Source organism: Siphateles boraxobius, unplaced genomic scaffold (genome assembly GCF_051911475.1).
Source record: "Siphateles boraxobius isolate OS27281-9 unplaced genomic scaffold, OSU_SipBor_1 119, whole genome shotgun sequence".
NCBI classification, from domain to species: Eukaryota; Metazoa; Chordata; class Actinopteri; order Cypriniformes; family Leuciscidae; genus Siphateles; species Siphateles boraxobius.
This window is the reverse complement of record NW_027508721.1, coordinates 4,750,555-4,771,130: the sequence shown is the minus strand read 5'-3', so window position 1 is coordinate 4,771,130 and position 20,576 is coordinate 4,750,555. Positions and strand designations below refer to the sequence as shown.

The following is a 20,576-nucleotide window of genomic DNA, read 5'->3' as shown; positions in this document are numbered from 1 at the left end:
TGCCCTGCGGAGTGCTCCCTTTGAGCCTTTGCAATCAGTGGAGCTTAAGTTCCTGTCTATGAAGACAGCGCTCCTGGTTGCATTGGCCTCCATCAAGAGGGTGGGGGACTTGCATGCATTCTCCGTTGACGAAGCGTGCCTGGAATTTGGGCCGGCTTACTCTCACGTGATCCTGAGACCCCGGCCTGGATATGTGCCCAAGGTTCCTACCACTCCCTTCCGGGACCAGGTGGTGAACCTGCAAGCGCTGCCCCCGGAGGAGGCAGACCCAGCCTTGGCACTGCTCTGTCCAGTACGCGCCCTCCGCGCCTATGTAGACAGGACGCAGTGTTTCAGGACCTCAGACCAGCTCTTTGTCTGTTATGGTGGGAAGCTGAAGGGAAAGGCTCTCTCCAAGCAAAGGTTGTCTCACTGGATAGTGGACGCCATTGCCTTGGCATACCAGCAGCAAGGTCGACCGTGCCCCCTTGGTGTGACCGCCCACTCCACCCGGAGTGTGGCATCCTCTTGGGCTCTAGCGCATGGCGCCTCGCTAACAGACATTTGCAGAGCTGCAGGCTGGGCGACACCTAACACATTCGCCAGATTCTACAATCTCCGAGTGGAGCCAGTGTCCTCTCATGTACTCGCTTCAACCAGCTAGTACTGGACCCGCTCAGGTGTCTTCGCTTGCTCGCCATTCCACTCCACGGACTGGATACGTGCGATATTCTCCTCAGGTGAGCTTCCCCAAAAAGCCCTGAGTTCCTCCAGCACTCCTGACGTTGGCGCCAGTGTCTATTGCCTGTGCGTCGGCTAGGTGCCTCCCGTGTGCATGGTCCCTCCTCTGAGCGACCCCCACATGTGTATTTCCACTGTAAGCCTCTCTGAGCGTGTGTCTTTCCCTTGGCAAGCCACCTTGCCACCCCTGGGGTTGAAATATTCCACCTGCGGCTGGACACCCCAGTGTTCTCCATATGTCTCCTTCGGGTCATATGTGTATTCTCTAAGTCCCCCCCCTCTGGGTTGGCAGTAATTGCATATTTCCCCTAAACTTTGGGATATGCCCCCAGTGTACCTTGGTATTCCTGTGCTAAATAGGAGTCCTTCGTCCGTGCCAGTCTCACGACAGGGATCTCAGATTTACGCAGGGCACTGGAAGACAGCTGAGAAGGTGGCGTGATTAGACTGGTAACCCCATTCGTCGTCATCCGACGTAACTCGGAGTGACAACGAAAGGGAACGTCTCGGTTACGTATGTAACCCTCGTTCCCTGAGTAGGGAACGGAGACGTTACGTCTGCCTGCCACTTTCCGCTGTACCGCGGGGATCGCCTGAGCTCAGTCTTGGCTCCTCAGCGAAGAAACATATCTGCCTGTTGCCGGCGTCCTCCTTTTATACCCACGAGGTAAGGCGGAGATACGCTATGCAAATTCCGCAGACCCATGGCATTTCTTTGCCATTGGCTCGTTTTGTAATACTCGAAGTCGATAGGTGTTCTAAGCGAAACCCCATTCGTCGTCATCCGACGTAACGTCTCCGTTCCCTACTCAGGGAACGAGGGTTACATACGTAACCGAGACGTTTCATAGTGTAATCGTGAAAACCTATCTTTTTTAAGCTGGGAGCCTCTGGCCTGTAAAAGTTGGAAATCCCAATGCTAATGATTTAAGCAGATCAATCAATCTGACTGAATCATTAAAAAGAACCAACTCACACAACTTAAAACATTTAAATAATACACACACACACACACACACACACACACACACACACACACACACACACACACACACACATATATATATATATAAAGAACCAACTCAAAGCATCAGACTGCACTAAAGCATTAAAAGCCAATTAACTTTCTCCACCATTGAAGAGATTTTCCATTATTTATGATATAACGCTTCCCCACCATTTCCCCACCCTAAATTTTTCCAGTAATCTGTGCTGTTCCCCTTCGTCAGTCACTACGAGTAAGTCTAAACTGACGAATGGGGATCACTTGTGATGAGGCAATACACTTTGGCATGCGATAATTGCACCAGCTGCTGTGCATCGCGACGCGAGCATATAATGAGCAGGTACATCGCATCCTTATCTTTCGCTTCAGAGCCAGATGGTGAATGCTGTTCCTGCTCTCCAATCTTATCTGAGAGTGTTTTAACTTCAAAAGACGAGTCTGCTTCTTCATGAGAACGCCTCTTCAAGCTGGTGTTGGTGTTACAGCGCTGGCCACGATCTCACAAAGAGTAAAACGCTGTTTTCACACTTCAGAATGTTGCAACTTCGATGAGAATGTGAGTGCTCACAGCAGGCTTGCACTACCATCCTGTTTGTGTAGCTGCGGTCGGCGTTGTTCATCTCCCATTTCTCGTAAAGGCTTGAGCCGCTCAGCGTGCCAGAATGCTTGAGCTGCCGGCTGACAGCGCGGGTTGTCACGGCAACCCAGCGCGCGTCGTTCAGTGCTCTAGATGCACGGTCAAGACTCAAGTGCCTCCAACGAGGTGCCTCCCGAGTCGAGTCCCTGTGTTCCACCTCGCTGCTCAACCCCGGGTACGTCCGGCGTACCGTTGGTCCCGCTTGCATGGTATCTGGGAGCCTGGCTAGCGCTTCCCAGTCTGTCTCGCTGGCTCATTCGTACCATCAAACTTGGCTATGCGATTCAGTTCGCCCGGTGCCCCACCCAAGTTCAGGGGCATCCACTTCACCTCCGTGTTGAGCAGCGATGCCCCTGTCTTTGGGCAGAGATCTGTCCTACTAGCGAAGGACGTGATCGAGTCGCTCCCTCCAGCCGATATGAAGACAGGGTTCTACAGACCCTACTTCATTGTACCTAAGAAAGGTGGTGTGTTACGGACGATCTTGGACCTGCGAACTTTGAATCGGGCCCTGCACAAGCTCTCGTTCAAGATGCTCAAGCAGAAACGCATTTTCGAATGCATCCGTCCCCAAGATTGTTTTGCAGCGATCGACCTGAAGGACGCGTACTTTCATGTCTCGATTCTTCCTCAACACAGACCGTTCTTGCGGTTTGCGTTTGAGGGACGGGCATATCAGTACAAAGTCCTACCCTTCGGGCTGTCCCTGTTGCCCCGCATCTATACAAAGGTCGCGGAGGCAGCCATTGTTCCACTCAGAGAACGCGGCGTTTGTATTCTCAACTATCTCGTTGACTGGCTGATTCTGCCTCTGTCTTTGGATCAGTTGTGTGAAAACAGGGACATGGTGCTCCGTCACCTCAGCCTGTTGGGGCTTCGGGTCAACTGGGACGAGCAAACTCTCCCCTGTGCAGAGGATCTCTTATCTCGGTATGGAGTTGGACGCGGTCAACCAGACAGCCCGACTCACAGAGGAGCGTGTCCGGTCAGTGTTGAACTGCTTGAGTGCAATCAAGAGCAGAACAGCGGTCCCACTGAAACTTTTTCAGAGGCTCCCGGGGCAAATGGCATCCGCAGTAACGCCACTCGGATTGCTTCATATGAGACCGCTTCAGCACTGGCTTCAGGGCCGAGTCCCGACATGGGCATGGCAGAGCGGCACGTACCGGGTGCACGACCCCCCGCACTGCCTCCAACCTTCAGCCTGTGGTCGGACCCTTCGTTTCTATGGGCAGGTGTTCCCCTACAACAAGACTGCCATATATTGTACTACCCTGCTTGGCTAGTCCATATGTATATTCGTCACAGTGCCTCCCTCCGGGGAAGGATGTGGCTTCCGCAGCGTTCCCTTCCACAAGGGCACGCTTTCCAAGTGTTATCCAATAAGTCACACTGACTGGGTCTTGCGGAACAGCATTGACTGACCTTCTCTGCTTAGAGCTCCTACTTCTGGCAACACTGCAGTCAGGCAAAAAGGCTCAAGCGGAGCGCTGGAAGGGCCAGCAGCCGTGGGGTTTTGGTAGATATTCCCATTAGTCAGTCTAGACTTATTCATAGTGACTGACGAAGGGGATTGTCTCGGTTACGTATGGTAACCCTCGTTCCCCAAGGAGGGAATGGAGACGAGGAGGGAACGGAGATGTATGTCCCCTCGCCACAGTTTCTGAGCTTCCGCTGTACGGCGGAGCTTCCGCTGTCCGGCTCTTCAGCGGAAAAACAAGGATGCGATACACCTGCGGCTCATTATATGCTCGCACCGCGATGCACAGCAGCTGGTGCAATTATCGCATCGTTTAGTTACACACAAAGTAGATAGGCTCTCGCAAGCGATCCTCATTTGTCAGTCTAGACTTACGTCTCCGTTCCCTCCTCGGGGAACGAGGGGTACCATACATAACCGAGACGTTTTCACTGTTATATGATAGGGGGCACTGTTACAGATTTTCTGAAATAGTACAGCATCTCAGGATCCAAAAACAAGTTAAGAAGATCTGTGTAAACCAGGGCTGTCTGAAATCGCCCCATATACTCTTAAATACAGCCATTTGTAGTGGTGTACGAAAGCATAGTGGACATTAACGAGTACATTCATTCAATCCCTCAATGCACCACACAGGGCTCGAGACTAACGGCGTCGAAAATGTGTTTAGGACGAACAGAAATATTCTCCAGGACGCTAACAGGACGAAAGACATTTTTGTGTGTGTTCATTTATTACTAGCCTATTAGGCTAACTTACTTAGAAAATACCAAAATTAACCGACCAAGCGCTGACTACAACGGAGCGTGTCTTCTCATGCTGTTACTATAGTTACTATCACTGGCCAGCTACTCACCCGGAGACTTGTTCCGCGGTACCGGGAACAAGTAAAATATGTGAACAAGTCAAACATATTTGACATCGCAAATATGTTGCGCTGGTTAAACAACGGTAACGTAAAACAGATTGCTTTGCTTTTCATATTTGCCTCAATGGGGCTGTTTACACCTGGCCACTTCATGCGCTTTCTCAGATCGGATAGTTATCTGATTTATTAAAAAGGATTCCATTTACACCTGGACACATAAATGTGGTTTTCGCAAAACGGATTTAAATCCGATCTTCAATTCCCGCGCTATAGGCAGATTTAATGAAGTTCACGTCACTGAAAGCAACAGATATGAGCTACATTTTATTGATCATCAGCTAATTTCAAAATCAAAGACCGCAATAAGAGAGCGGCAACAGCACTGGGGAGATCATTCCGTTTCTTTACTTTTAATGAAGATGATTGTGTCTTAAGCGTCTGCGACTTTGTTTTGCAGTAGTTTGCACATTGGTTTGATGAATAGATCGCTCAGCTTCTCATCTGCGGTGATGCTGCAGTAGCGCCGTCATATCTGGCTATCACATGACATTTAACCTTTCACACGCTCTCACACATTTACACATTATTTTTAAGCATTGTTGGGAGGAGTTAAATCTACATATGTGGTTTCAAAAACCAGATGCATTTACACTTGTCCAGTTTCGTCTGGAATGCGGCCCAGACCTGAAGTGGTTTGAGTGATCAGATATAAATCCGTCTCGAATGCATTTCGGAGGGCATTTACACCTGGTCTTTTTTCACGATAGAGCCCCATAGAGCTTGCTTTGGAAAAGCTTGCGCGCCAACGTCATTCATTTCATTGGATCACTTGCTGGTGACGATGCAGCCTGTGAGCAGGCTTAAAGGGATAGTTCACCCAAAAATAAAAATTCTGTCAGTAATTATTCACCCTCATGTTGTTCCAACCCCGTAAGACCTTCGTTCATCTTCGGAACACGAATTAAGATATTTTTGATGAAATCTGAGAGCTGGATCACTCCTCCATACTAGTCCATAGGCTTCTTGAGGGATTGAACTTGCCGGCCTCGAAAAGTTATTAAAGACATCGTTAAAATAGTCCAAGTGACTACAGTGGCTCAATCTTAAGTTTATCAAACGACGAGAACACTTTTTGTGCACAAAAAACAAAACAAAAATAACGACTTTATTAGTCTGACTAGAGGCCCAAAGAGAATGAAATGAATAGTTGAAATAAAGTCGTTATTTATGTTTGATTTTTGCGCACAAAAAGTATTCTCGTCGCTTGATAAACTTAATATTGAGCCACTGTAGTCACTTGGACTATTTTAAAGATATCTTTAATAACTTTGAGGCTGGCAAGTTTCAATCCCTCAAGAAGCCTATGGACTCGTATGGAGGAGTGATCCAGCTCTCAGATTTCATCAAAAATATCTTAATTCGTGTTCCGAAGATGAACGAAGGTCTTATGGGGTTGGAACAACATGAGGGTGAGTAAATACTGACAGAATTTTCATTTTTGGGTGAATTATCCCTTTAAGAGTCCACACGTGGGGTAGAAGCCGCTGATTGGCTGAGAAGCTTTCACTCAAAGCTTTCTTCGGGCTGCTTATTGGATGAACTGCTAAAATGAAAATCACTCACTAGCTACTCACCATAGGCCTGGGTCAAAATGGACGATTCCTTTTTCTTTTTTTACATATACGAAAATTAAGAGAAAAACACATACAGCTTAAAACTTTTTTGAGTTGGTTGGATTAAAAAATAAATAAATACTGGCGCCGTCAATGGTAATCAATGGTATCGCCGCGGGTGGTAGTCACCAGTATTTATTTGTTATTGTTTAATCCAACCAACTCAATAACGTTTTGAGCTGTATGTGTTTTTCTCTTTATTTTCTTATATGTAAAAAAAGAAAAAGGAAAAAAAAAGATTTGTTCTGCATGAATACAAAAAAGCATTTAACTCCTGATATTTTTCATTAAATCTTTTTTTTACCTGTTTACAGATAACTACTTTGAATGGAGCTAAATAAATATTATAATATATATCATAAACATTTTAATGGTGTTTATATGATGTAACTAACAACTATAGATGATAATAACAAAGTACAGAAACAACATTTTGATTTTGGGACGGTTGACATTCACTTTAGGACGGTTCAAATTGTTTTTCAGGACCATTCTAGGACGGAGGTGAAAAAAGTTAGTCTGGAGCCCCACAATAACAAGTGTACAACCAATGTACACTCAACTCTAGAGAATACCGATAATGCACTGTGAGAGCCGCGTGCCGAATGAGTTTCCGCGTCTGACCAGAAGATGGCACCTGCAGCCAAATCATCCATCCATCCATTTTCTAAACCGCTGGTCCAAAGTGGCTACAGCGTAATATCATACAGGTATAAATTCTTTTTTAATTAAGTATTTAATTGTTTAATTAAGGTTTATACATATCTTTTCATCTTACTACTGGAGCTGCCAGTTTGCTAAGTTTCAAATAATTATTAAACAGCAAGCACAAACTACGCAAAAGCTGCAGCCCTTCCGGCACACTCTGTGTCCGAATTCACTCACTCGTTTTCATTTACTTCCTCAAGTGGACTGTATTGTGGACTACTGTAGTGAATAGTAAATGAGGGTATAGGGGGCGATTTCAGACACAGCCCAGAAGAATCGGATAGAAGTTGCTTATGCACAAGTAAGCTAATATGATCATCAAATATTCAACAGCATATAAAATCAAAACTGCCAAAAGTTACAGAGAAAAATTGATCCCACAAAGAGGTATAGCACTGTGAATCTTTGGGGGTGTTGAATGATCTACTCTATCTATGTTAAGATCATCGTTCTGAATCTGATCTGGGCGAAGTCAAGATTTTCTCAGCTATTTGTTTTGTTGTCTTGATAAGAAAAAGAATAAATTAAGCTAGCTTTTTGTTTTAAAGCCGAGGCTCAGTTCTTTATTTTGATATATTAAGTTTTTACATATTCATACACAACAAAATATTCTGGGGGCCATGAGATTGTGTGAATATGATAAAACATTATGGTGCTAACTGGCAACTTTTTTAGTAAACGCTGGTGGGGAAAGAGTTGAGAATATTTTAATGGCCAGGTATCATCTCAGTAGATAGGCAAATGTATATTCACTCTATAAGTTTCCATGATGTTTTAATGAGTGTTTGACCTACCCTTGCGTCTGTGACTTTAAACTCTCTGAGTATATACTGAGGCATGTTGTACTCTGCCATGGGATCCACCACAAAGTACTGATACCGTGCTGACCTGTCAGATGGCCAATACTGATGACATTTCTCCTGCATAAGAAAGAAGTTCAAACATTAGCTTCCATTACTGTTGCCTAAAACTAAATCTATTAAAAACATTTTTTGTCAATTGAAATTCTAAAACAAAATTATAAATATTAGATGAATAATTAGATATGTTGCCTAACTGGAATTAATTTAAGTTGAAGCACAAAAATTAATAACTGGATCTAAATAAAAAGTACTAATGAAATCTGAAAACTGAAAAATGTATTAAACCTAAATAGTAATTTTTTAAAAAGAATAAAAACTAATAAAAATGACAAAAGCACAAAATCAAAACCTATAAAAATAAATGCTAATTCAATATATATGAATAAACAATACTAAAATAACACAGATTAGCATCAACAGGGATGCTAATACCACCTCTACAAAGATAACTATAATGATAACGATAAAGATATAGTTCTAAAAATCGTCCACACCACCAATATAACAATAAATGCAGAGAGAAACGATATAGTTGGAATCACTTTTTTTCACTTTTTCACTTTTTTTTGTTGGAAAAACGATTTTTTCCAGCTGATGAATGATAAAAACATTGACAGCCAATCAGAATCCATCCTGCTTTAAAGAGCTCGAAAAGATAAAGGGACAGACGACAAAACAGAATAACAGAACGATATGGCCCGCTGGTGTGGACACTAATTTAGTTATCATTATAGTTATATTATAGTTATCGTTCTTGATGTGAACAACAGCATCTAAACACTATTGATGTGTGTGTATGTGTCAACTAACCCTTCCCATTTCTCTGAGTTTAGTAAGCATAACTACTATAGTAGAATTGTGTTCCCAAAGCATCCGCCAGTAATCTTCAACAGTCTCTGCCAGCGGCCCCTGAGTCCCAATATACGCCCTCTGTTGCCTAGAGAGTGATGAGAAAGAAATTAAAGCTTCAAAAATGGAGAATTTCACAAGCAAATCTTGATGTGTCAGTGGTTTATTTTGTAGTTGTGTTGTTTTATTTTTTCTATTAAATATAAATAGATCACAATGTACCTGTAGCCATCTATAAAACTGCCATTGACATAGTCTGAGCCCTCCACTCCTCTGATTGGCTGCAGACACACACGTGTGGTTTCATATGGCATGATATTGACCAGTCGGTTTTTGAACTTATTGCATGGAAGGCTGGCACTGACGAATCTGGAGTTATGCGCTTTGGCATTAGCTAACCGCTGAAAGGGAGATACAGAAAAAAGAAATAAGCAAACAATTTTTTAAATTTTATGAACAATAAAAAATGAACAATTCTTTGGCCTGAAGAAGGTTTTCAGGTCAGCGGGTGAAGGTCTCTGCGCGTTACCGTCTTTCCGCGTGGCAAAGTGATTCGATTAAATGAAATACATTTTCTCATATTAACTCGTTATTTCATCTGACTCATAAATGAAAAAGGTTTTAATGATATCTGTGCATCAATAGTGTTAACGAATGTTTGACTATTCTTTTTAACTATTTACTGAAAACAATGTCAGAGTCGATTAGAATAAAATCAAATGTTTACAATTTATTATGTCAGGTAAATGCATCACGCCAATTGCATAATCAGTTCAAAGATAATAGATACAAACATCAAATGCTCTGAAATAAAGAGAGAAGATGCAATACTTGACATTATAAAATACATGATACGAAGTGTTTTTTACACTTCGCATCACGGGCTAGTCTGGGTTACAGAATCGCCCCACGTCTCGTTGCATTTCATTATATATACAGACCAAGGCAGAAACCTCTTTTCAAATGTAAACATGAGTTCACAGTGGGAATTTACATTAATCTCCGTCCCAGACTTACTGGGGGCAGAAGTTGATTTACATGGAATCATTTGCTAACAATGGGAATTTGAATTGAGTTTACGCCTTCTGAGAGCAGGAGACCATTTGCCTGAAAGACACCCTCTTATGTGCGTGAATTATCTCTAAACTCTTAAATACCTTATTACCTTTTGGTTTACTTCTTTGAGAATGAGACCTTTGTACCAGTGAGACATTGAGACATTTCAAATGATATCAAACATGTGTAATACGGTATGATAATTATTCACATTAACCCATATAGATTTTTAGGTGAATTTCAGGTGATCTCAGCATGATAGCACAAGAGAGAAATTCAAATGTTGATTTCCTTTGTTCTCTCAGAGAGTTGCGCTATCTTCCAGTCTTACACTAATACATTATTAAAATCAAAAGTTGTATTTTTTAACATTAGTTCATGCACTGTGAACTAAAATGAACAAACAATGAACAGCTTTTTTATTAAAAAAGATTAACACAGTAACAAATGTATTACTCATGTTTAGTTCATGTTAGTTAATAACATAACTACTGTTAACAACAGAGACCTTAATGTAAAGTGTTACCTATTTTTTTCAGTTGTTTTTAAATGTTTTCAGTTGTTTCTTTATTGTTTCATTTAGTTCACAGTGCATGAACTAATGTTAAAAAATACAACTTTTGATTTTAATAATGTATTAGTGTAAGACTGGAAGATAGCGCAACTCTCTGAGAGAACAAAGGAAATCAACATTTGAATTTCTCTCTTGTCCTATCATGCTGAGATCACCTGAAATTCACCTAAAAATCTATATGGGTTAATGTGAATAATTATCATACCGTATTACACATGTTTGATATCATTTGAAATGTCTCAATGTCTCACTGGTACAAAGGTCTCATTCTCAAAGAAGTAAACCAAAAGGTAATAAGGTATTTAAGAGTTTAGAGAAAATTCACGCACATAAGAGGGTGTCTTTCAGGTAAATGGTCTCCTGCTCTCAGAAGGCTTATTTATGCTGAAGGCTTATTTATTTAAAGGCTTGTTTATGCTGAAGGTTATAAATCTGATTTTCTTGAGATAACTAAAGGTGTCCCTCAAGGATCAATCTTAGGACCCATTCTGTTTTAAATTTTTATAAATGATTTGGATAGAGATGTTCAAGCCAAATTACATTTATACGCTGATGATACAGTGGTCTATACTCAGGCTTCCACCATTTCTGTAGCAGTGCAGGAACTTCAGACTGCATTTCAGGCATTGCAAAACACATTACTGAGTCTAAAACTGGTTTTAAATACACAGAAAACAAAGTTTATGGTTTTCTCAAAAGCTCGAGCAGAGATACTTGACAACTGTGGCCTCTTGTCCTTGGATGGGAAATCAATTGAGAGAGTGTCTTCATACAAGTACTTGGGGATATGGATAGATGATAAGCTCACCTTCAATGAACACATTATTGTTTTAGTCAAGAAACTTAAAGTTAAGCTCGGCTTTTATTTTAGAAACAAATCTTGTTTTACTTTTAGTGCTAAGAAGAAACTTGTGGAAGCTACTTTTCTGTCTGTAATTGATTATGGAGATATATTGTACATGCATGCTGCATCTTCCATCTTGCGTCATGTTGATTCAGTTTACCATGCATCACTACGATTTATAACAAATACAAAGTCCCTTACCCATCACTGCATTCTTTATGATTTAGTTGGTTGGACATCACTTAAAATTCGTAGACAACAGCACTGGTATATCTTTATTTATAAAGCTATACTTGGCAAACTTCCACTGTACCTCTGTAACCTCCTCTCTGTCTGCTCTGGTACTTATCAGCTACGCTCTTCAAAGTGGTTGCTTTTTAACGTGCCACGAGTTACAACCGAATTGGGAAGAACTGCTTTCTCTTATTTAGCACCTTGGGGGTGGAATAATCTACAAAAAGAGCTAAGGCTAGACACCCTTATGTCCATTAATGAATTTAAAACTACTGTAAAGAGTACTGTGATGGAGACATGTTCTTGTTTTTCTTAGGAGTCTCATTGTGTTCTTTTTGTACTTCTTTTATCATGAAAATGTAATTTGGTGTTTGTTGTGTATGTATTTGTTGTGATTTGGCTGCTACCTTGGCCAGGTCTCTCTTGTAAAAGAGATTCTGAATCTCAATGGGACCTCCTGGTTAAATAAAGGTATAATAAAAAATAAAAAAAGGCGTAAACTCAATTCAAATTCCCATTGTTAGCAAATGATTCCATGTAAATCAACTTCTGCCCCCAGTAAGTCTGGGACGGAGATTAATGTAAGTTCCCACTGTGAACTCATGTTTACATTTGAAAAGAGTTTTCTGCCTTGGTCTGTATATATAATGAAATGCAACGCCAATCCCATTATGTCACTGTTCCCTTCAAATTCACGAATTACATTGGTGGGATGAACTCACTTTAAACTCCTGCTCCATTCCGCTGATGTGCTCTGGCGGTTCTGTCTGTGACAGTCTCTGGATGTAGGCGTAAAGGTTTCTAGCCGGAACCTCTGTGTTGCCGCAGGAAACGGCCTCCAGCAGCGCATCATAAATAAAGATGTATTGCTCCTCTGTCTGCACCATGTAGTTTCGCTGAGATCGCATCAGAGTCACATGACCATAAACATCTATCGCCTTTTCCTGCTTCACACGTTCCAACATGGCATCAATCACAATGAAGCAGCCTGTTCGGCCCACACCAGCACTGAGAAAGAGAGAGAGAGAAAATGCTTCTGTCACAAGCACTCACAATAGCGCATTCTGATTTAAAGGTTGTATGAAAAAGTATTTGTGATTTTCTCTCGCTTAATAGTTTCATATGATAAAAACATTCATATTAGACAAGGGAAGCCTGAAAAACTTTTTAAATCATATTTTTTAATAAATATATATAATATTTTAAAATCATTATTTAATTATTATAATTTTTCTCCTTGCTCTCTTCTTTTCCCATGTATTTTCCCCCTCTATTGTTGTAAGTGCCTGCTTTGTTCATTCAGTTTTGTTTATGTTGTCAGTGGTTAAAATGTATATAAAAAAGATGCAACAAAAATAATTATTTTATTTATGTTTATTTACATTTCCATATTGACCAACGCAATATACTAAGAGCAACGCAAATTAGCGTCTGGTTTAAGACATGCTTTTTTGGGGGTGGTAAATAATGGCGCAAATTCCAGTAAGTTGACTAGCGCAAACCTTAGTAAATCATCTTGAGTGATTCATGTAAATACTCTCCTCCCATAAATTTTGCGGCTGAAAAAGAAACTCCTGAAAATGCATATGTAATAGGTCAGCTGCAAAAATAACCCTGTCCACACCTTTTCAGCACTAATTGTGTCACTGCGTGTCTTTAATAAATCCTAACAGTAGTTTTTAACGCCAAAAGAGAGTTTGAGCTGGCGCAAGCTGTTAGTAAATCTTGTACTTGGTATTCTGACATGTAATTTCATGTTATCATTTTTCCTGTGTCAGTTCATTTGTAAAAACCTTAGCAATGCATATAGTAATGTTGCTTTGTTTTGTTCAAGAAAAATAAAAATAAAAACTCATACTCCACAAAAAGCATCGAGTGCATCGACAGAGACAAACAACTGAGCTGCAGCATTTTGTAAATAATCAATAAGATTTAGGCCAATGATTTGAAAAAAAGACATACCAATAGTTTCTCTGAATCGTACCCTGCATGTCTGACTGGATATAGATATGTTTGTTTAATTCAGTACCTGCAGTGGACCGCAATGGGTCCGGCGTCTGGGGGGTTGCAGGCTTTTACCCGTCTGAGAAAGGCCAGGAAGGGAGTGGGATGTTCAGGAACCCCCTGATCTGGCCATGCTGTAAACTGGAACTGACGAACCTCCCTTTTCTCAGCACTCCCACTCTGCACATAGAAACAACACAATTCAGTACAGCACCATATACTTCTAGAATAGAATAATGCATTGACAAACTAAAAAAAAACTTTACAGGATGACTTCTGAATAATCAACACGTGACAAATAATTGAAACGGTTGACAAATACAACAAGAGGATAAATAAAAGCTGCAAATAAAAAAACAGCAAACAGTAACACAGTAATCTGCATAATTTATTCATCCATTGCTGTGAATTTGAATACTGTTTTATCACATGTTTTATCCCCTGATTCCACAGCTTGATAAAAAATTCCTTAGCTTAGCAGAAAAATAAGCTAGTGTTTGATGAACTCCCTGCTTAATGTTGAAAGTACTTTTGCAAGATTTTATCGAGAACAATATGGAGAAGAAAATCAGACATTGCCGAAGAGATGATGATATCAGAGAGCATTTCATCTGCAAAATGTTAATTTTTTATATATTTTTGAGGTGTTGTGTTTCTATACAATACATAGGTTCCCTTTCAGTCGATAACGTCAGACGTAGTAGACGGTCGACTGAATGGGGATCTCGCTAGAGAGCCTATCCTCTTCGAGTACTATTGAACGATCCAATGTAATTGGCGTGCGTGATTCGCATCACATACTCCACCCCCGCGGCGCGGGTATAAATACGGAAGTGGATGCACGCACTAGTTGCTTTTCGCTTCGGAGCCGATCGTTTGATAGTCTCTGAGAGTGCTGTTGTCTACAACGAGCGAGTGTGTCGATGTTCTTCAGGAAGGCTCTCCCAGTGCTGGTGTCTACAGCGCGAGTGCAGCAGTGATTGCGAGCTTTGAGCTCTCAACTGCTGTTTTAACAGCAACAAATTTCTAAATGTTTGTGTGTGTTGATGGCTGGTTAGAGGGCGGAAAAGTGAGTGCTTCACTGTTTCAGTTCTCTGTTCAGTGTTGCCGCGGTCATTCCCGTGTGCTCCGGCACTGGTGACGGTCCTATTTTCTGAAAGAGCAACACGGGTGTGTTTGCGTCTTTTTCAAGATGTCATTCCGCCCGTGCGTTTCTGGGTGCGGTCGTTCCCTGTCTCTCTCTGATGGTCACAACTGTTGTGTCACGTGTTTGGGCTTACAGCACGCTGAGACAGCTTTTGTGGACAGCTCATGTTTTCACTGTGGGAACATGACTGTCGCAGTGTTGAGGGCGAGACTCGCCTTCGTTAAACGCTGAGAGCGAGTCCCCATTACCATGCCCCACCCTGCACGGGTGCTGTGTGGGATGGGTGACCGGAGGATAGTGTTGGATGTCCCACCCTGTAACCATTCCCTGTGGGCTCCTCACTCCTCCCTTCCACTGCAACCACTGGAGCCTCCTGTGTTGTCTGCTGGTCCATCTGTAATGGGTGGGCCAGCGGTTTCACTCGGGGCTCCCCTGGAGGACAGGACGTCGATTGCAGCATCGGAGGGTGAGCTGACTTCTAGAGATGATGACTTGGCTGCACTGTCTCCCTCCGGGAGTTCAATGTTGCCCGAGCCGGATCCAGAATTATCAGCTATGCTGAAACGGGCCGCCAAGGCTGCCGGGCTCGAATGGAACCTCCACCGTGTCCCGTTCAGTCTCGGTTGGAATCTGGAGTTTGGTGTCTTGGGGCCGGCCGCGCTGGTTCTCAGCTCGCTGCCCCAGTGCCTTTCTTTCCCCGAAATGCATGGAGAGTTTATCAGGTGGTGAACAGCATCTTTCTCTGCCAGAAACTGCCTGAATAGCTTTTCCCCCTCATTACTCTTGATGGAGGAACGGTGAAGGGTTGTGAAGGGTCCCTCCATTGGAGCGGTCTGTCGACACAGGTGCACCTGTGTCCGGCGGCCGCTGCCTTTTGGGGGGATCCTCGTCTCCCCCCTAAGGCCTGTGAGTTTCGTCCGTTCCAACAGGCAGAGCTTACAAAGCCTGTGGGCAAGCCGCTTCCTCTTGCATGCCATGGCGTTGCTGCAGGCTAGGGCACCCATGGCATGCACGAGGGTAATCCAGACCGTGCGCTCATAGGTGAGCACCGCACTGCATCCGACCTCACGCTCCGGGGCACGAGTGTCGTAGCGTGCGTGATCGGTCTGGCGATGTCCACCTAGGTGGTCCAGTAGCGCCTTCGTTGGCTCAGCCTGGTTGGTATGGCGGATGCGGACAAGGTTCGGTTCCTGGTCTCCCCAATTTCCCAGGTTGGGCTGGTCGGCGACGCAGTGGAGAACTGCATCCAACAGTTCTCTGCCGCTCAAGCGCAGACGGAGGTCATCCGGCACATCCTGCCCGGTTGCCAGCTGCTGCCTCCACCCGCCGCCGGTGGCAGCTCCTCCGCCTGCTCGTCGCCGTGGGCGTTCCCTGGCCGCCGCTCCTGCTGGGCCTCCGCAGCAGCCTCCACCCAGGCCTCAGCATGGAGCCGGCCACAGTAGAGACGCCCAGCCCGGGAATGGATGAGATGCTCTTGGAGTGGCACGATCACTCCCCCCCCCCGGGTGAGGGCTGGGTGGAGCCTTTTGTTTGTGTGTGTGTCTGTTCCGCCGCTGGCTCCCAAAAAAAAAAAAAAAAAAAAAAAAAAAGCGGAGCAAGCGGTACCCACACTTCAAAGAGAGAGCAATTTCATCTGTTCCTGGGTCCCAAGAGGGCCAGTCTGGCGGGTGTGACCCTGTATAGCCTTACACCCCTCAGCTCCCCATTGGTCGCCAGCAGGCAGCTTGGTGCGTTCGAGGACCCGGTCATCCGCCTTCTCACGCGCCCCCTGCCGCTAGTGGAGACAGGTAAGTGTTGCACAGCACACTAACACCACTCTCTCTACTTTGCTGCCCCACCTCAGGCTCGGCTACCGCGCTCAAGTCAGTGATAATCATCACATTAGGTGTTGAGCAGACATGCTCCTGAAAATTCAGTGATATTCATCACACCGAGTGTTGAGCAGTGCTCCTGACTTGTGCGTGCTTATCTTATCCTGCTGGCGAAGGATTTGATATAGCCGCTCCTCCAGCCGGTACGAAGGCCAGTTGTAAACTCGTTCTTCGTGCTACTAGGTGGTGGGTCGTGACCATCTTGGCCCAAGATCGGTCTGCAGCTCCGACCTGAAAGACATGTGCTTCAGATCTCTACCTTCCGCACCGCAGGCCATCCTGTGTGTTGCGTGTAAGGGTGGAGTATCAGTACAGTGTCCTTCCCCTCGAGTGCTCCAGAGCCCGTTGGGTCTTCAGGTCAACTGGAAGAGAGTAATCTCGCCCACAGGCTGAGTATCTCTTTTTCAGTTTTGGAGATGGACTCGGTCTAACACGTCTCTCCAATGAGAATGTGTTCAGCTGGTGTTTGAAGTGAGAAAGGGTCCCACTGAAAGAACTTTCAGAGGCTCCTGGGGTATATGGTAGTTGCAGCCTTTGGCTTCCTCCATATGTGACCGCTTCAGCGCGAGCTTCATGATCGAGTCCCGAGGTGATCGTGGCAGAGCAGCTCACCCTGTGTGATTATAGTTCATCCCGGTCTGCTGCCAAACCCTCTTCAACAGAGGGGCCATGTACAAAGGGCGTGTTTTAACGGGGGCCGGGCATTCGTGCCTCGAGTTGTTAGACATTGCGACCGTTGCGCAAGCTTCCCCTGCATGTCACAACTCACCCATCACCTCCTCCTTGGAGTCAGAAGCTTCTGAGGACACTTTGTTCCACTCTTCCCGCTCTGCTAAATCGTGCCGCCATCGAGCCTCACGACAGTTATAGCCAGGGCAAGTGGAGACTCCATCCCCTGGATCCAGCTGGGTCATGACCATTCCGGGGCCGCTCAGTTGCCCCTCCGGTTTCGTCTTCCTGCCAGTGTTCGTATAAACCAAGCGGACTACCCTTGGACAAACACTGGCTCTCAGCTGCCCCAGGGGCCCGCAGAAATGCGTTTAACCCCAGTGAGCCTTCTAAAAGCGACTGCGACTCATGGTCGCCTTGCGCCTGCTCAAGTCAGTGAATTCATCACACTTCATGTTGAGCAGAAATGCTCCTGAAACTCAGTGAAGTTCATCGCACTCAGGTGTTGAGCAGCAATGCTCCTGTAGCTCAGTGAGTTCATCACACTCAGGTGTTGAGTGGAAATGCTCCTGTAGCTCAGTGAATTCATCACACGCTGTGCTGAGCAGAAATGCTCCTTTTGCTCAGTGAAGTTCTTCGCACTCAAGTGTTGAGCAGAAATGCTCCTGAAGCTCAGTGAGTTTATCACACTCAGTTGTTGAGCAGGAATGCTCCTGAAGCTCAGTGAACTTATCACACTCAAGTGCTGAGCAGAAAATGCTCCTGAAGCCCAGTGATCTTTACATGTTGTGTTGAGCAATGCTCCTGTCTTTTTGCGCCCGTCGCTTGCACCTACGTGCCAAGTCAGGAGAGGAACAGGTCTTCATAGTTGCCCCTTATTGGCCCAACTAGACCTGGTTCCCATCGACAGCCTTCCTGTCTTCCCCTGAAAACTCTTTCAGGGACGGGGCACGATGGCACACGCGTTCTTCCCCCGGAGATTCTGGGCGGTCTTACATCTGAACGCGGAGGTTCAGGTGGCTATCACAGGCATGTGATAGTTACCATCACTTCTGCGAGCACCCCCTAGAAATGGGTAGCGTGCTTACGCCTTTAGAAGTGGAACCTAGTCGTTGAGTGCGTCTTCTCTCCAGAGGAGATCCTGAAAGCATTTCGATCACTTCAGTGCTCTCTTTCCTGCAAAATGGGTTGGAGTAGGCTGTTTTCCTTCACCCTCAAAATTATGTTGCCTCGATGTTTAAACAACGCTCATCGTGTTGCAGAAGTGTGCAGAAGCACGTTCTGATCGTCAGGTTCCTGAGGAGCAAGGTCTTGTAAATCCTTGCGTCCCTCTTTATCCTCTTGGGCCTTGTCCCTGGTGCGATGCACTGCAGAGACCGCCCCTGAGCCACTGCAGGCAGTGAGTTAAAAATTCTGTTATATCAGTTCTCCTGCTCGCGTGGTCTCTACTAGAGGGTAGGGACTTGCTCGCTTTCGGTCAACGTATTGTGCCTGGAGTCTGGGCCGGCTAACTCTCACAAGCTGAGACCCCGGCTCGGATTGTGCCCAAGGTTCCTACCTCTCCCGTAATAGGAGCAGGTGGTGAGCCTGCAAGCGCTGCCCTGGAGGAGGAAGATCCAGCCCTGGCTTCTCTGTCCGTTCGTACAAATATCTGTTGGAATTCAGCAGAGAGGGAAGGCTGTTTCCATGCAAAGTCGCACTAGTGCTTGCCTTCATTTTGGTAAAAATCCGAGATGCAACATGTCCACTTAGGTGTTGAGCTCCTCTATGATGAGTGTAAAGAGCTCCGCCTGGGTGTTGACGATATGCTTTGCTAAAACAGATTCTAGAGTTGGGGGCTGGACGACAACTAGTTGATCCGCTGCTTCCCGTGGGCTCCCTTCTCATGAAGCGAGTTTCACCGTGAGCCCGGTTCAAGTGTCGGCTTGCTGCGCTATTCCCCTCCTATGGACTGGATACGTGCGCCTTTCTACTCCAGTTGAGTTCCCTTAAAATTTAACCCTGTTGAGTTCCTCCACACCCCTCCGACGTCGGACGTGCGGAACGTCTGGTGTTAGGCCTACCACTCGTAAGCAGTGTGGAACCTGTGTTAGGCTGGGTCCATATGTTGCGGTCCCTACGGCGACCCCAAATGTGTATTCTTCCACGATACGGCTCCCTGCGGTGAGCCCGTGTCTTCCCTTGGCAGAGTCTCTCTGCCGTCACTGACCGGTGTGTCTCCCCCCGTCTTAGGCTGGAGCCACCCCAGTGACATTCCATATGTTAGACTGCCCGGTTTCCGCCCAGTTCATATGTGTATTTTCCACGTTACCTCCCTCTGGGTTGGATATGGCTTCCGCAGCGTCCCTTCCTTCCAATGTACGGGGAACGCTTTCCCAGTGGTCCTGTAGGAACAGCACTGACTTCCCTGGCCTAACCCCTGTCCTTCCCCGCCTTAAATTTGCAGGGGCATTAGGAGGCTTTGGTTTAGGCACTGGAAGGTGGCAGCGTTAGTGGCGTTTTCAAAGGTTATCCCCATTCAGTCGACCGTCGACTACGTCTGACGTTATCGACTGAAAGGGAACGTCCTGGTTGCGTATGCAACCCATCGTTCCCTGAAGGAGGGAACCCGGGTTACTCTCGGCTCCTCAGCGAAAAGCAACTAGTGCGTGCATCCACTTCCGTATTTATACCCGCGCCGCGGGGGCGGAGTGTGTGATGCGAATCATGCACGCCAATTACATTGGCTCGTTCAATAGTACTCGAAGTGGATAGGCTCTCTAGCGAGATCCCCATTCAGTCGACCGTCGACTACGTCCTCCGTTCCCTCCATCAGGGAACGGTGGGTTGCATACGCAACCAGGGCGTTTTGTTTAATTATTTATTCATTATTTCATATGTATTTTTTCCTCACTTACAGTGGCTGTACCTGAATGGATTTACTAATGTATTAACTGAACATAGTTTAGAGCATTTTCAGTTTTGTTTTTTACGATAATTCTTTGTTGCATTTAAATACATAGTAATGTCACTACATAGTTATGCAGTGTGACAAATAGTTTAAAAAGTATTAAAAAAAACTCATTCAAACATTCCAAGGTAAAAACAGGGTTCCACAGACCTACAGGTCAACCCTGCCATAAGGTTACATTTGTGAGAGCAATGAATTGTTGGTATACTGTGTTTATGCGCTGATCACTGCTGTTTTGTTACCTTAAATAGGGCAAAAGTCCTGACGCAGTAGGTCGCAAGCTCCACCGTGTCCAGTAAAGAGACTTGCATGAGTCCGTATGTCTCTGTGCCTCTGCTGGGCCAATACTGATCACACTTATTCTGCACACAGTTCAGCAGACACTTAGTTAACCTCTCACAGCTGCATATGTCTCAGTGTTAA

At 44.9% G+C, this 20,576-nt stretch overlaps 1 protein-coding gene across 12 annotated transcripts in view; it reads right to left on the bottom strand.

Annotated features, from left to right (window-relative positions):
- The window catches only part of ptprdb (protein tyrosine phosphatase receptor type Db), a 100,158-nt gene that overhangs the window by 7,290 nt on the left and 72,292 nt on the right, over positions 1-20,576 (bottom strand). For all 12 annotated transcript variants that reach the window (XM_077204811.1, XM_077204809.1, XM_077204802.1 and 9 more), the window contains 6 exons: positions 20,396-20,515; positions 13,542-13,696; positions 12,235-12,520; positions 9,027-9,205; positions 8,766-8,892; positions 7,887-8,012 (listed from right to left, as the gene is read on the bottom strand). In XM_077204811.1, the coding sequence (XP_077060926.1) occupies positions 7,887-8,012; positions 8,766-8,892; positions 9,027-9,205; positions 12,235-12,520; positions 13,542-13,696; positions 20,396-20,515 (993 nt within the window). The remainder of the gene's footprint in view (positions 1-7,886; positions 8,013-8,765; positions 8,893-9,026; positions 9,206-12,234; positions 12,521-13,541; positions 13,697-20,395; positions 20,516-20,576) is intronic.